The 14,883-nt window shown below is 41.8% G+C and overlaps 1 protein-coding gene across 1 annotated transcript in view; it reads right to left on the bottom strand.

Moving 5' to 3' along the window:
- LOC150085090 (visual system homeobox 2-like) overlaps positions 1 to 1,250 on the bottom strand; it is a 144,532-nt gene extending 143,282 nt beyond the window's left edge. Inside the window, exon 1 of the mRNA XM_090376461.1 lies at positions 746 to 1,250. Coding sequence (XP_090232587.1) covers positions 746 to 1,250 — 505 coding nt within the window. The remainder of the gene's footprint in view (positions 1 to 745) is intronic.
- Positions 1,251 to 14,883: the final 13,633 nt, after the last annotated feature.

Genomic DNA, 14,883 nt, shown 5'->3' with positions numbered 1-14,883 from the left:
GAAGCTGGAATTCGACTTCTTCGTGTGAATTACTCGAAGAAAATTTGTCCGTGTCCTTCTAAATCTACAACAAAGGACTTTGTGTATCTTCGGATTGGAAACCGTGGTATAATGTCGGGGTAAATGTATTTCTTCTTTATGCAGTTCGGTTGGTTAAGGTGGGCCCCAAATGTCACAATCGGAGCGGTGTCACGGCGTTCTTTGGCGCGTTTTGGTGAGTCTGCAAAGAGATGTGCCAGAGGCGGTGAGTTTATTTGAACAAACCGCACGGCTTCTCTACGATCGTGTTGCGAGCTCGCTTTTGGTGTGATCACGATTCCCGCTTGGTGGCAAATTCCATGCGGGTGGTTAATTAGGCCGCGATAATTGACAATAATGAGATTTGCACAAACAGAGACGCTGGATTTATAGAATACTCGTTTACGAAATGGTCAAAATGCGCTTGGAATTCTTTTTTGTGAAAAGTGAGCAGAAAATGGAAAGTTATAACCGTTACCAGGGACGGGGTCATTTGGTTTCTTTAGAATTTCTGGTTCTAAGGGTCGTGGTTAGGCCCTAGGGGCGATGACTATAGCTACAAGGCAGTCGAAAGTCAACCAGCTAAATTTAGCAGCGGCGTGTTTGATGTTTCGCGCGCATGCGAGGGGTGTAAACATGGCCGGACTTGGGGACCTGAATTTCTAAATGTAATGGATGTCCAATTCAAAAGTAATAGAAAGAGAGGCAGAAAGGGTGAAACCCTTACCTGTATGGTCGTGTCGTGTAGGTCCCGGATGTTGTTCGAAACCCAACATGGACATAGAGGGAGGAGTCATGCCCGCCACACCGGGCATGCCGGCGACGGAGGGCATCCCGGCAGGAACAGTCATGTTGGGCATGAAGGCAGTTCCAAAGTACATTCTGCTGGGGTCGGGAAAGCACTGAGCGGTCGGCTGCGTCACGATGGGTCGAGGCTGGTAAGGTGTGCAGGGCGGCGGTGCTGCGGGAGGACCGGTAAGTCCGACTGACACTCCGACGGCAGAGCTGACCGCCGTCGGACGATGAGCAGATGTTGCGGTGGACGCGGCCGGAGGACTGTCGCTGCTACTTAGACCCAACAGTTCCTGGATGGCGAAAGGCGACCTTTGAGGGACCGTGTGCGTCCCTAAACCCGAACCCACGCTGCCACTGCCACTGCTGCCCGGGTGGGAGAGCACGGAGAGGTGAGGATGCGTCAGGGCGGCGGGACGATCCCCGTGCAGCAAGTTCATAACGGACACCATCATTCCACTGTGGGGTGTCGTCCAGTTCACTCCAAACTCCAGCTCCGACACAGTCACAACACCGGTGGCTAGGCCGGAAGTCCTCCTGCGGGTACTTCCGGTTGAACCCACACAGCTTCTTATAACTGTCGAACAATGCGGCGAAGACGGGACGAAAAAGATTCGCGAATGTGTTCGAGGTCCACGAACTGTGGGGGTCAAGAAGAAAGGGGGCCAATTTGGCCTGACAAGACACTGACAGAACCGACTACTGGCACAAGTGCGCAACTACTGGCCCCTCGGGCCTTTAACTTTTGCTCACAGGCATCGCGAGCCACGCCCACACGATGACGTCACCTTCGCAGTATTCGGCCAATGAAGGATGAAATTCGGAAGGCGGAGCCAACTAGGAGAGTCTTTCACGCACCAGCGTGCAGGGGATGTCACGCGCGAGTTGCGCTGCCCTTAAATCCAGCGGCTATCTCGTCGATCAACATCGCATCTGTGCCTCCGCTGAACTCCGCTCTCCCTGCACGCTCTGCGAAAGCTACCTCGGCCACGTGGGCTCATTAGTTCCTCCCTTAACAGCCGCTGCCGCGTGTCTGGTGGGTTACGGCATCAGTGCCCACGCCCCGAGCCAAACGTAAACCCCGCTGCGGGCAGACGTCGGTCGCTGATTGGCAGACTGAGTGGCCCAGTTAGCCAATGGAGACGCGAGAGGCGCTGCCCACCCAGTCGGAGACTCCGATCATTTGGCCAGACGCGGAGATGTGCCCGGGGGCTCTTGGGGGTTGTCGCACCAAATTAGGACCGAGAAGTAACCGTTGCTATAACAACAGCCTCTCGGTCAACTGGGAGATGGGAAGAGATAAACCTTGTAGAGAATCGCAAATCGCCAATTTTCCCTCTAAATCGAGCCCCCGAAGAAGTTCGTGATGTGGCGGAGGGCCAGTTAGCGTCTCGCTACACCGCCCCGTGTTACGTCCATCTTCGCACGGAGGCGGACAGCTGCGATGGAAGGAAAGGCTTTGACGCAAAGAAAAACAAAACCTCAACAGAAAACATCTGTCATTTGCAGACTTGCTGTGCCAGAAGTGCCTTGTCGATCATCATTTGTACAGACTATTACGCGTGTACATCTTCTGTATGGATTAATAAATATTAGTACATAAATAATAGCCAATGGATTGCAGTACACTGTACTAAGTACAAGAGTACGCTTTACCTTAGTTTCAATACTTGATAGTAATGTACAATGGAACTTGGTCACATACCTGACAACTAGAAATCCTCTTTTTAATCACTTTGAATTCTATATGCCTCTATGCTCTCACTTTTCAACTTTTACCATTAGATGTCCGAATCCAATTCTTCAACTTTCATCTTCTTTACAAGACAATCAGAAGTACAACTTTTGTATTCCTGGTTGTCCTGGAAATATCGACATTTTAAAATATTACACAGAATCACTGCAGTGATTCTTCTGATTCTTTTTGGAGTTTGTTAAAGAAATTGCAGATTAACATTTCCTTATTGGGAAATGTTAATCTGACTTAAAGATGGATTGTCGAGTTGGTGGTCCGAAACAACGGGGAGATACTGGTCCAGTTCAAAAATGTCCTCTGCAGTAGCGTTAATAGTTCCTGGAGAGGACAAACTATGGGATCGTTAACTGTCACGCTGATGGGTTCGAACTCGCCAAGGGATCGAAACCATTTGCTTATTTGTCTTCTTTTTTTTCAGTGAACTTTACACAGTAACTGCACCAAAGCATCGATCTGCTTGCAACTACCATAACTGTCGCGCTACAGGTGCCCCCACTTGTACGCAGTCCAATAATCAATGAGATTTCTAGTTACCTCGCCACCTCTTCTTCCTAATTATCCCCTGTCTCCGGCCCTGCAAAGCCTCTTCCCCATATCGATCCACGTAAATAACAAACACTACTGTCCAGACACAGGAGGAAGGAAACTCAGGTATCTGCCCGTTGAAAGGAGCATCTCTGATCATAGAAAAGATACCACCACACCTACATGACAGAAGTGTCGTGTCCCTTATGGAAGTGGGAGGGGAGGAAGAAGACTCTCTTTGATGGATGTTTAATGAACGAGAAGATGCACAAGAAAACTCGAACAAGGAATAGTTCATTATGTGTAGATGGAGTTTTTTAATGCTATCAAATGCAAAAAATTGCACTTTGGGAACAGAAACCCAGTAGTTTATAGATCAGGGGGAGAGGAATTAAAGGATGTACTTGGGGATTAATATACAGAAATGCAAGGAAAGATGGTACATTGGTGGAGAGCTCTAAGCCTTACTCTATGAGGAATAGCCTAGAAGATAAGAAAAACAAAATAGTCTGTAGACCTTAGAAACTAGACGCTTTGGGAGGGAGGGATTTTATTGAAGTGTATAAGGCCCTGAGGGAACAGGGCCTTATACACTTAGAAGTTAATGTCGTATGGTTGGTTAGTAACATCAACAGTAGCTCGTTCATTTAAACTGGAAGTACCTGAAGATCTATTATACTCAAAATTCCCATGTACCCTAGAAAGGGGAGGTCAGACTGCTGGAAGAAGAGACAGCTTCGTAAGGGGGTGGCATGAGATGACGCGTCAGCGGCACTAGGAATAGGCCTGCATCCGGATCAGCAGCGCTGATAACATCGCCACCAGCTGTCACTATGAACATGCTACAGGCTCCTTGATGGTTTGGCGTGTTTGGTGGGTGGGGGAGATGTAGAGGGAAGAGAGCAGTGATTGTCACATTTATTCTTATAATTAACCCAAGAATTCATTTTCTATCATTTCGGTTACTTCGCTCTCAATAATGTCCAGTTAATCTTCAATGATTGGTATCTGCAGGCCAGGGAATATCAAAATCCTACTATTCTTACAAAAAACCAAGAAACAAGGATTTACACAATTTTCAGGTAAGTAGAAATTTTATTTTATAAATTAATTTAGAAAGTTTTTTACTAATGGGATATGTAAAGATCAAAAAGGGAACTGTAAGGGAGCAAATTTAAGTATTTTTCTTCTTATTGGTAAAGATACTAAGGTAATGTACACTCTCGCCAAAAAGTTTGGGATCACAGTAACTACAAAATATTTTACGATTTTTTTTTATTAAGTATTGAAAAATTTACAGCAAAAAATATTGAAATGATTAATATTAACAACTGTACTGATTTTTTATCAAGAAACGTTCAACTGTAACATAATTGGAATAATGTCACTGACATTATTCCAAACGATCTTCAAGGTTCCCTTCACGGACTTAACGGTCCAGATGATCCCATAAAAGCTCTATGGAGTTTAATTCAGTGGCAACACCATAATTTACAATATCCCCTCCCGTTGTTTCGTTGCTAGAAAGTTCCTGCACAGATTACAGCTCTCCTTAGGATCATTGTCTTGTTGTAATATAACATTTCTTCCACAGAATCGAACTCCAGAGGATATTGCATTATGTTCAAGAATGTTTTACAGCCTTCTTTGCTTAAAATTCTTCCAATCTTGACGATGTAGCCCACTCCAGAAAAAGAGAAGGAACTCCAGATCATGATGGAGCCACCATCGTGCTTGACTGTACGCATTAAACAATGTGGCACCAATTTTCCTTCAGTTGGTCGATTCACATAAACTCTCTGCTTGGATCGAAAAATTTCAAATTTGGATTCATTCGTCCATAGTACCTTTGAATTGTCCAATGTTGATGGTTCTTAGCCAAAGCCAACCGTTTCATTTGATTTTCCGGTTTTCATGACAGTTTCGGACCACGACACGACCATGAAGTCCTGCTTTCTTAAGACGAAGTTTTACAGTGGATGCAGACACGGGAGTTTCTCTGCTCTATTGAACTCATCTCGGATTTCAGGTGCAGTAAGCGTCGATGGCATTTAGAAATCAGTGTTATGGACTTATCGCGTACTCCTGTTGTTACACGCAGTCGTCCTGATTGTGGTTTGTCCTTTAAGCTGCTAGTCTCCTTAATCGTCCAATGGTAGGTTGTACTTGTTTAAATGAAACACCCAGTTTTTTACCAACACTTTCTCATGGAATTTCTTTCTCTTCTTGCCATGTTCATCACCACACATACAAAACTTACACCAAACACCTTCTGAATGACGGGTGTTCTATAAGTTACAGCTCTTGGTCCTCAATTTATATTACTCTATTGCAAAACACTACAATCATCTACAATCTTCTATAATATTGAGACAATACTCTCACTTTCTAGAATATTCTAGAACCATCTACAATTTTCTACCGCATTCAGAAATCTTCTACACCTTTCTGGAATATTCTCGAATTTCCTTAAATATTTTTTAAGTTTTTTGATGAATGATGTTTTCCATAGATCCTACACTAATTTGGAGTTCTGCAGCTAGTTCCTTGATCTGTTCATCATGCACTGAGGTTCTTTGACATTTTAATTGTTTATTCCAATGCTCAACAACTGTAACTAACTTAGACACTCTTCTCCATAAGCAGCGACCATTTCTTCGTGGATTTTTTTGGATGTTTGCAGAAAGAAGAACCGAATCACTGATCTGTATTCCACTTTATCCATCGCGACACTTCACTTCATTCATCCTTCCACATGTCTCATTAAAACTGGTCCTTTATTGTCAGAAAAAGATCAATAAAACCCTATCTCAAGTCTTTCAAGAAAAGTGGAATCACTAATACCTTTGATGGCGCTGAAGACAACGAACTCTTTGGATAAGTGGGAAATACTGAAAAGACCATAACATCGACAATGACGAGTGTGCCTTTTAAAACCTGGGTGTGCACACAGGCCTCCTCTGGTAAATATGCGAGCTAAGATTTACATAATATAACTGATGTACAAGTATTAGTATTGGTATTAGCAATTTTGTTTATGCCTCTCGGAGCCTTAAACACCTCAAAGTCTCCTCTAAAGTGCCTGGTTTTCAGGCTCTGCAGCCCACATATTCGAAGTCTTTCCTCACATGGATGCCCATTTTCCGATCTCACAAGGCGAGTTACCCGTCTTTGGACTCTTTCAAGGAGCACAATGTCTTTCTTTAGGTGCAGTCTTCATACTTGAATCCAGTGTTCCAATAGCCTTATATAATGGGATTATGACGTCTTTATCTCTTCTAGCAAATGTTCGATAAATCATCGATAGGACACCGTGGGCCCCTCCTTGCAACCAGTCTACAATGCTCGGAGAACTTCATGTCTGGCCGTATCGTAACACCCAAGTCCCTTTCCTCCATTATTGGTTTTAGTTCAACTCCACCAAGTGTATAAGTATTTTGGAGTTACTCCCCGGGTGTAAGATCTTGCACTTTGCTGGATGTTAAAGCTTAGCTGCCACTTTTCTGACCATCCCTGAAGTCTATCTAGGTCACTCTGAAGAAGCTCTTCTTGGTGGTAATCATTAACTACTTTACCAATCTTTACATCATCTGCAAATTTAGACATCACTGTTTCTTTTAGATAACGATTACCACGATTATAATAAATAACAAAGTTTTAGATAAATAATTCATAAATAATACCAGTTATTTACAAATGGAACGCATTTGTGCATAAACTTGGCAAATTCAAGAAATGTTCAGTGGAGGCAACTGAAAGATCATCGTTTAAATTCTTTTTTTATCTATATACAGTGGTGCTCAAAAAGTTGCATCACCTCATTTTTAGGTTGTTTGTCCTTGCATTAGCATTAGCAGTGACAAATGATACAAGAAAGCAAGCTATCAACTTCCACAACAAAACAGATGGAAGTTTTTCCAGCAATCAACTACCTGCTGGCTAAAGGCAAACTTCTGCACATCTGTCATGCAACCATCCTTCTTCAGTTTGAGCAAGAGGAAGAATCTCATCGGCACTGATCTTGCTCAATCTATTCAAAACCTTAAACACCTCAATCAGATCACCTCACAGGTGCCTAGTTCTTTTTGCCCAGACGCTGAAATTCGCAGAACTGAAGCCTTTCTTCGTAAGAGCACCCCTTCTTTCCCTTCATCAATCTCGTTCCAGCAGCTCTACATCCTTCCTAAAATTAGGCTTCCAGATCTGGATGCATTACTCAACATGTGGCATGGCCATTGCCTTATACAAAGAGATAATTACTTCTATGTCATTGACAATACCCGATGAGCTGTTCTAGCAGCCTGTCTGCATTGTTCAGAGGATTTATACTTGACTACACAATTAATCAACTAGACAACTAGATGATCTTACTTCTTTTACCAGCGATGCCATTATTTCCCCGAAACAGAAGTCAAACTAACAGGTCTGTAATTACTCATGACATCCTTTGCTCCCTTTGCAAACCGGGGATACATTTGTACATCTCTAGTCTGTGGGGACCTCGCCTGAATCCAAGGATGCTCTCATAATTATAGCTAAGTGTTTGCTTATTTCCTTTGCTGTCTCCTTCAATATAACTGGATAGATTCCATCTGCCCCAAGTGTCTTTCTTATGTTTAACTTCAACATTTTCTCCTCCCCTTTGCTCTCAATTATTACAAAATCATTAATTAGAGCTTTATAAACTTCCGGCTTCCACTTCTCTACAGACTTCCTCATGTGTGAATGTCGATGCAAAATACTCATTCAGATTATCAGCTACCTGAGCAGGATCATCAACAGTCAAACCATCGATATCAAGTGGACCAATCTGATTCATCCTTTTCCTTCTAGTGTTGATGTGAAGTCTTTGCTGTTTTTCTTTGCATCCTTTGCCCAAGATTTCTGGTAATCTGCCTTCGCCTGTCCTTTGTACTCGTAACTTGATTACAGATCTCATATCTACCACAGTCTTCTGTGTCATCTGATAATTTATATGCATACTACGCATTTTTCTTCTCTGCCACGAATCTCATTAGTTCATCTGACTTCCATTTGGGCGTTGAACAGTATTTCTTAGTTGGGACATAAAGCCTAGTAGCTTCCAAGATTACTTTCTTGAATGTTTTCCATTTAGAATTTGCTGTTGGTAACATCATCAGTTGGTCCCACCGTATAGAACTTAAAAACTGCCTGAGACCACTGTAATCACCTTTACGAAAGCAAAACCCCTTCCCTTTACCCTTGCTGGCAGTAACATTTTTAAGTAAATCCCAAATCAATACACTGCCACCTAGTGGTTTCTTTATCTGAAGATTCTCAATGCATGAATAATCACTGCTAATAATCAGATCAAGAGTATTTAATCTTTTAAAAATAGCTCGCGGCATCGACTGCATAAGATTCTGAATGTATTCCTGGGAAATCTCAAGGTACCAGACTGGCTTAATCTCTCCTCTCTAAGTGTTTTTGGTTTCTTTTGCATTACTGAAACAGCCTTTTTGTTCCAACAATTTTCAATTGATTTATTGTGTGAACTGGTCCCAGGCCATGTTTTTGTGCGAATTGATTTATCCTTCAACAATTTTTGCAATAGCAGAGTCGTCCTGAAAATGCAATTGGCAATATCTCCATAGTGATCTCTAATTGTGGGAAGTAATTTTTTTGCTCAATTTTACACCTCAGCATTCACAGTACCCATCACAAATTATTCAAGACAATCAACTCTTCTATGTGAAATACAGCCCTATATCTTTCAAGATGCAGAATGTTACGCTGTGGACACGATACAGTCGGGTTGAAATTCTTCTCTTCTTCGTCTGTTGGTTGTCTGAACCATGCAAGTTGAATTTTGATTCATTAAAGAAAATAACACACTTCCTCTGATCCTCAGACCAACCAGCATTCTCTTTTGCCCCCTTTAGACACTGAACTTTAATTTTTTCCCCAAAATTGGTCTTTTTTAATTCCTGATGAGAAAAGGCGGCTAAATACTGTAACAGTACTTGCCTCTACTCCTGTATCCTCCTCCTCCAATGACGTTTTGTCGATGAGGATCTTCTGTTTCGGAAACACTGACCAGAATCTGTCCTGCACTGCAGAAGGTTTTCGTCAACGTCCAATTCCTTTCTTTCTTTATAGACTGCCAGTTTCTCATACTTTTCGTAATAAACATGCCACTGTTGAATGATTACATGAATCCATTTAGCTATTTCACATTCTGCATTCAAAGAAGAGGGATATTCCTCGCAGCAGCAACCCTTTTCCTGCGTGGTATTAATTGTGAAAATTTTGCCATTTCAATAGGGGCCCATGGCATGTACACTGTATTTGTACTGCATAGGGTGGTGCAATCGTGGATGGCACGTGACATCACATAAGAGAGCTTCAGCTGGTTGATGCAATTGCAAAACAACATATATGATACGTTGTCAAATTTCACAGAAATCCAGTGAATTTTGCTAGTGATATAATTTTTTTTAACACCACTGTATTTCTGAAGTCAAAACGGATTTATGGAAAAATATAACAACATTTGCAAGTAGGGTGTAGCCTCATGAGGACCACCTTTGCCCGTAATACAGCTATAGGTCTTGGCATGGACTCCACTAGGTGCTGCAGGGTGTCCTGTGGTAGTGTTATCCACGCTTTGCACAATGTGTCCAGCAATGCCCGCACATTGTAAGGTGGAGGGTCATAGAATTGCTCAATTGGGTTGACATCGGCTGAGTTGGACGGCCATCGGAGGACGGAGAATTCTTTGGCATGTTCCTGAAGCTAGCATAGCAAACAGTCACTTGGTTCCAAGAAACAAAGTCTTGCTTCCACCACTCCGTATTGAGCTGGGATTGGTTGCACAATTTGTTAAAGCATCGGATCTTGAAAGTGACACCTTCAAGCTTGTACGATCTGTGCTTCCAAAAAGCAGACGTTGGCTTCACAAGAACTGGAAGATGAAATGACTGATGATGACCGAAATTCCTGGCAGTTGTTTTGTCTTGTAGGCAATGACTTTCATGGCAAAATTACAAAGAACCAGTTGATAATGTTTGAAAATTACAGAAAAATGGAATGCAGAATGTCAATCAAACTCCATTATTAGCGCTCTCATCTGGATTCCTTCAGATCAAATTTGTGCGACTCCACTAAGAGCATGGAAAGAAATTCCACTAAGACAGTCAATGGAGAAGAGATTCCAAAAAAGGCTCTATTTCTTGGTTCGAGATGATTGCACTGATTACAAAAATGCAATGTTCAAATCTACATTTTTATGGATTTTTTTTTTTTTTTTTTGATTAACCGGAGGAAGGGTTCTGCTTTTGAACTTATGATTTTTTAGCTCGTTATTTGCATATTAGTATTACGAGGGGTGATCATTTAATTCGTGGACTAGTGCAAGATTTTATGTTTACCGCGTGAACTTTCCATAACTGTCGCTGAAGGCGCTCTCCCTGATCACTACTGAGCAGACTCTGTGTGCGCCTGACTTCTACTATCCTAGTTGGTTGAGTTAGTAACACAAATTAGAACTCAAATAACAAGTCAATATCAATCGACCACTTAGCCTGGTTGCGAGGACGGTCTCTCAACGTCCACTCCACGGGTTACCGTCCCCACCACGAGGAGGTAGGTCTCTACTATCCGGGCATCGCCTTTCTCAGAAACACCAAGCGAACAAACTTGGCAAATCTGCCATAAAATTCTTTAGTCAAAAACAACTCCTCCAATCTGGAGAGAACAAGAGCGAGCATCCCTCGCTTCAGCCAAACTCGCAAGTCCATAGACATAGGACGGAACTTTCTAGTGTGAAGTGGTTTCTCCATCAAGACAATGCCAGGCTAATATATAGTGATCACTGCCATAGGTGCAGAGCTTCTGCCACATCTCCCTTATTCACCGGACTTAGCCCCCTCCCCCAGTGTGATTTCTTCCTGTTTCCACGTCTGAAGAAAGCTCTGAAAGGCAAGTATTTCGAGAAGGAGAAACCCACCAAAGATTAAGATAAAACCTTGCACCAGTACTCGAATTAAATGATCACCCATCATATTATTAAGAAAACCACAGCTCGCTGCTTTTAATAACTCAGGTTCAGTTTAGAAAAATTATTATTTTTGGAAAGCAAAAACTTGAACTATCGTTTTATTAATATTAACAAACGATTGGAATTGCTGATTGGTAGAATTAGACGAAACCGAATATTCAGACCCTTTTAATGTTCCCATTGAGAATAAGAACTCGGGCAACGCAAATCATCAAGAAAATAATGAAATCGCTGAAAGACATTGAGCAATTATTGGACTGTCTTCTGCATTGGAGGTTTTCGACTTGATCAGGATTAAGAATGGGTTGTAATGAAGCTAATACTGAAGGAAATTTAAGGAAATGTTCCCAGCATGCTGCCATCATTAAGGGCACGACATATAGGGTTCCCTGTTAAAACTTCTTCCCGTGTGAGTAGAGGGAGTGATAACACCAATCGTATGAGGGCTACAATGTTCTATAATTAGGTGGTCACTGCTGCAGGTTTCGTGTTCTGTAAATGTTGGGATGACCCATGGGCCATCTCGTCTGTCCCACGCATCTAATTGTTTCTTTATCATCGTCTAATTCGGCCATCGGAGGATACAAAATAATTACTTCACCGCTGGGAACAGAAAAAGTGGCGTTTGGTTACAGCGGCAGTTATGACTCTCAATTAAGGGTTAATCTGCGTAGATGTCTTACGTCACCACTCTTTACTCCAGCATGTAGATTGAGGGCATTGCCGGTCACTAATTAATTTGTTGGTGCGTCTAAAATTGCAACGAATCCAGAGAGCAATCGAAAATGGCTACTGAATCGGTTTTATTTTACACGAACACGAACTTTCCATTTCGACCCACCCCTCGTCCGTCCGATCCACGGTATCACGGGCGACAAGCAGGAGCGTTCAGTGTGGCGTTACTTGGAGGTGGAGTCCTGAGAGCTGTGATGTGTACAGAAATAGACCGAGATGGTGGTGAAGATTGAGGGATGTCTATTATTATCTGAGGAGAGGAGTGATCGAAAAAGGTTTTACTTCGTCTTCTTTTTGCTGTTCTGATAACCATATAAACTGCTGGTTTGGTGGCAGGGGCAGGGCAAAATCCCTTAGTTTTTTTTACAGAAAATACAGATGTGCCACATAAAATCAAAATTGGTGAAAATGGTTGAAAGATTTGAAGCAATTCTTTAATTTCTGGAACCTGTGGTTGGCTTAGTGGATGACATCTGGCACTGAGGATCTTAAAAAGTTATTACGAACTTTAAGCCATCAAAAAAGTCAAAGTTTTATACAATAAAAGGTCAATGATCATAAAGGTAAGAATGCTACCTTTTGGTACACCTTAATGTCTTGATGCATTACGTTGACAATCTGATTTTGGGACGTATTCAGCCAATGAAGAATGACAAGGCACCTGGAAATGATGGCATCCAAGCAGAACTATGGAAATTCGGAGGCGATGCAATGTTAAAACACCTCACAGAATTGTTTAATCTAATTTTATTTACAGGTGATATACCAGAAGACTGGAAAAGTGGAATGATAGTACCTATACACCAAAAAGGAGATAAAGAAAATTGTCAGAATTATACACCCATTACCCTTTTAAACCCTATTTATAAGGATCTTACAAAATGGGATATTTAAAACATAGGAAGAAACAATAGGGGAACATGACCAAACTCAATTTATTGCTCTTCCTTCCTGTATGTAGTACTGACAGGAAGAATTGGAGATAAGAGACCACCAGGAAGACCCAAAAGAGAATGGCTCCAATGCTTAAAGGAAAACACAGGCTTTCAGAGCTATCAACAAATGATGCAAAATTCAAGAGATCGACGAATGGAGGACAACCTGTGCCAAACGGAAGGGTAGAATGATGATGATGATTCAGCCATAATAATTCCTTTAATGTCCAGGATAACAAGAAACATGGTTTCATTTTGACCTTTTTGGTCTGGGGGATTGTTTTATCTTCCATTGCATAGACTATCTTTTAGTTTCTGGATCATACTAGGACAGCCAATCCCCATCGCAAGTAATTACAGTACTCAAAGTCTGGATCATCAATTTTTTTTCAAAACAGCTTCAAAAACTTGGAATCTTTTCATTGTTTGATCCTCATACAACATTTTGGCATCACCTTGGCACACACTTTTCTCATGCCCAAATGTTAAAATTTGTCTGGCTGTTTTTTTGTCCATATTGAGTTCTAATACACCATTCTAATGCTTAAACGACTATCAGTGTCCTTGCCCGGTCCACATTTTCATCAGATTTCATGGATACCGTTCAACGACTTCCACATCTCCTTCTAAAATCTTTTATGCCATTCAAACACGCGAGCTCCTGACATAGCATCTTCTCCATCAACTTGACATAACAACTCATAACTTTCAGTTGGCTTTCTTTAGAACTTGGCAGACAACTGCTGTGGCTCTGTTTCACAGTGGTGCCTGGTGTGTAGTGACCGCGCACGAAGTATCTTTATTTAAGAGCTACACATTGTACTTTCATTTGTCTGACCAAAATTCTGGCAGGCAGGATTTTGGCTAAACCTTGAGCCATTATCCTATATACCAAAAGATATGATTCTCAGTGGATAGCAGAGCTGAAATCGAGATGTTTTGTAAGTGAAATCTACGTCTACAAAGAGTGTGTGTATTTAGGCTTTGTTATTCAATTCCAGAGTACTCTGAATCCCAAAGAGAGTTGTAGTAGCTGACTTAGTACTTTCGGATCCTAAGCGAGAATACTTTTGCATGGTCCAGGTGATTAAAAATTACACAATTGGCTACTTTATCAGAAACAAGTACATAGCAGGCTAAATTCACCTCATGTTCTTGGAATCAGTTCTGTACCATTCTGCCCTTGTGACAAGGCTGATTATGCTGCTGGAAGAAATTGTGCACAGAGGAATGTACTACAGCCATAAAGGGATTTGTCAGGTCGAAAACAATTTCCAGATAAACTATGACATTCAAATTTTGCTCCACCGGTATCAAAGGGCTCAATATGCACCACGAAAATATTCCCCACACCGTTACACCATCATGGTTTTGTTGACACCAAAGATGGATTTATGAACTCATGTTGTTTTTTCCATATTCTGGTGATTCCATCAGCGTGAATCAGCAGGAACTGGGATTTAATATACTAGGCAACATTTTTCAATATCCTCCCCCATTATACTGCGTTGGTGTTCCCCCGAGTCCACTCTAACCGTACCTTTTGTTTTGTTTTTTTGTTACCAGGAATGAAAAGCTTCTAAGTTGCACCTTGACTGCAGGGCAGAAGGCAGAGGGTTGTGATCAATCGATATTCTTCATATTGGGCTAACGTAAGACGTAGAGCTTCCCAATGATTGCTACTGGCACCACTCTTGTTTCTAATTTTCTTAAATGACATCGACGAATGGATAAAGGGCGTGATGTCAAAATTTTCAACGACGTATATATCTGGAGAGTCGTTAATGATCAGTACCAAGAAACATTCCTTCGGGATGACTTAAACAGGCTTCAAGAATGGTCAGAAAAGTGGCAGCTATGTTTTCATGCAGCAAATTGCAAAATCTTATGCTTGGGGAAGAGCAACCCAATATAACTTATACTCTTGGTGGGATTGGATTAAAACAGTAGAGGAAGAAAGGGATCTGGGAGTTACGATAGGGGCAGATATGAAGGTCTCTGAGCAGTTTAAACAGGTGACCAGGTAAACCCATGATGTCCTATCAATGATTTATCGAACAATATACTGCGTCCAAGTATGGAGACTTCATCTGAAAAAAGAC

Source organism: Mastigoproctus giganteus, chromosome 6, assembly GCF_048544385.1.
Source record: "Mastigoproctus giganteus isolate SK-2022 chromosome 6, ASM4854438v1, whole genome shotgun sequence".
Classification (NCBI taxonomy): domain Eukaryota; kingdom Metazoa; phylum Arthropoda; class Arachnida; order Uropygi; family Thelyphonidae; genus Mastigoproctus; species Mastigoproctus giganteus.
The sequence above is the reverse complement of the archived record's forward strand: the minus strand, read 5'-3'. Positions and strand labels throughout refer to the sequence as shown.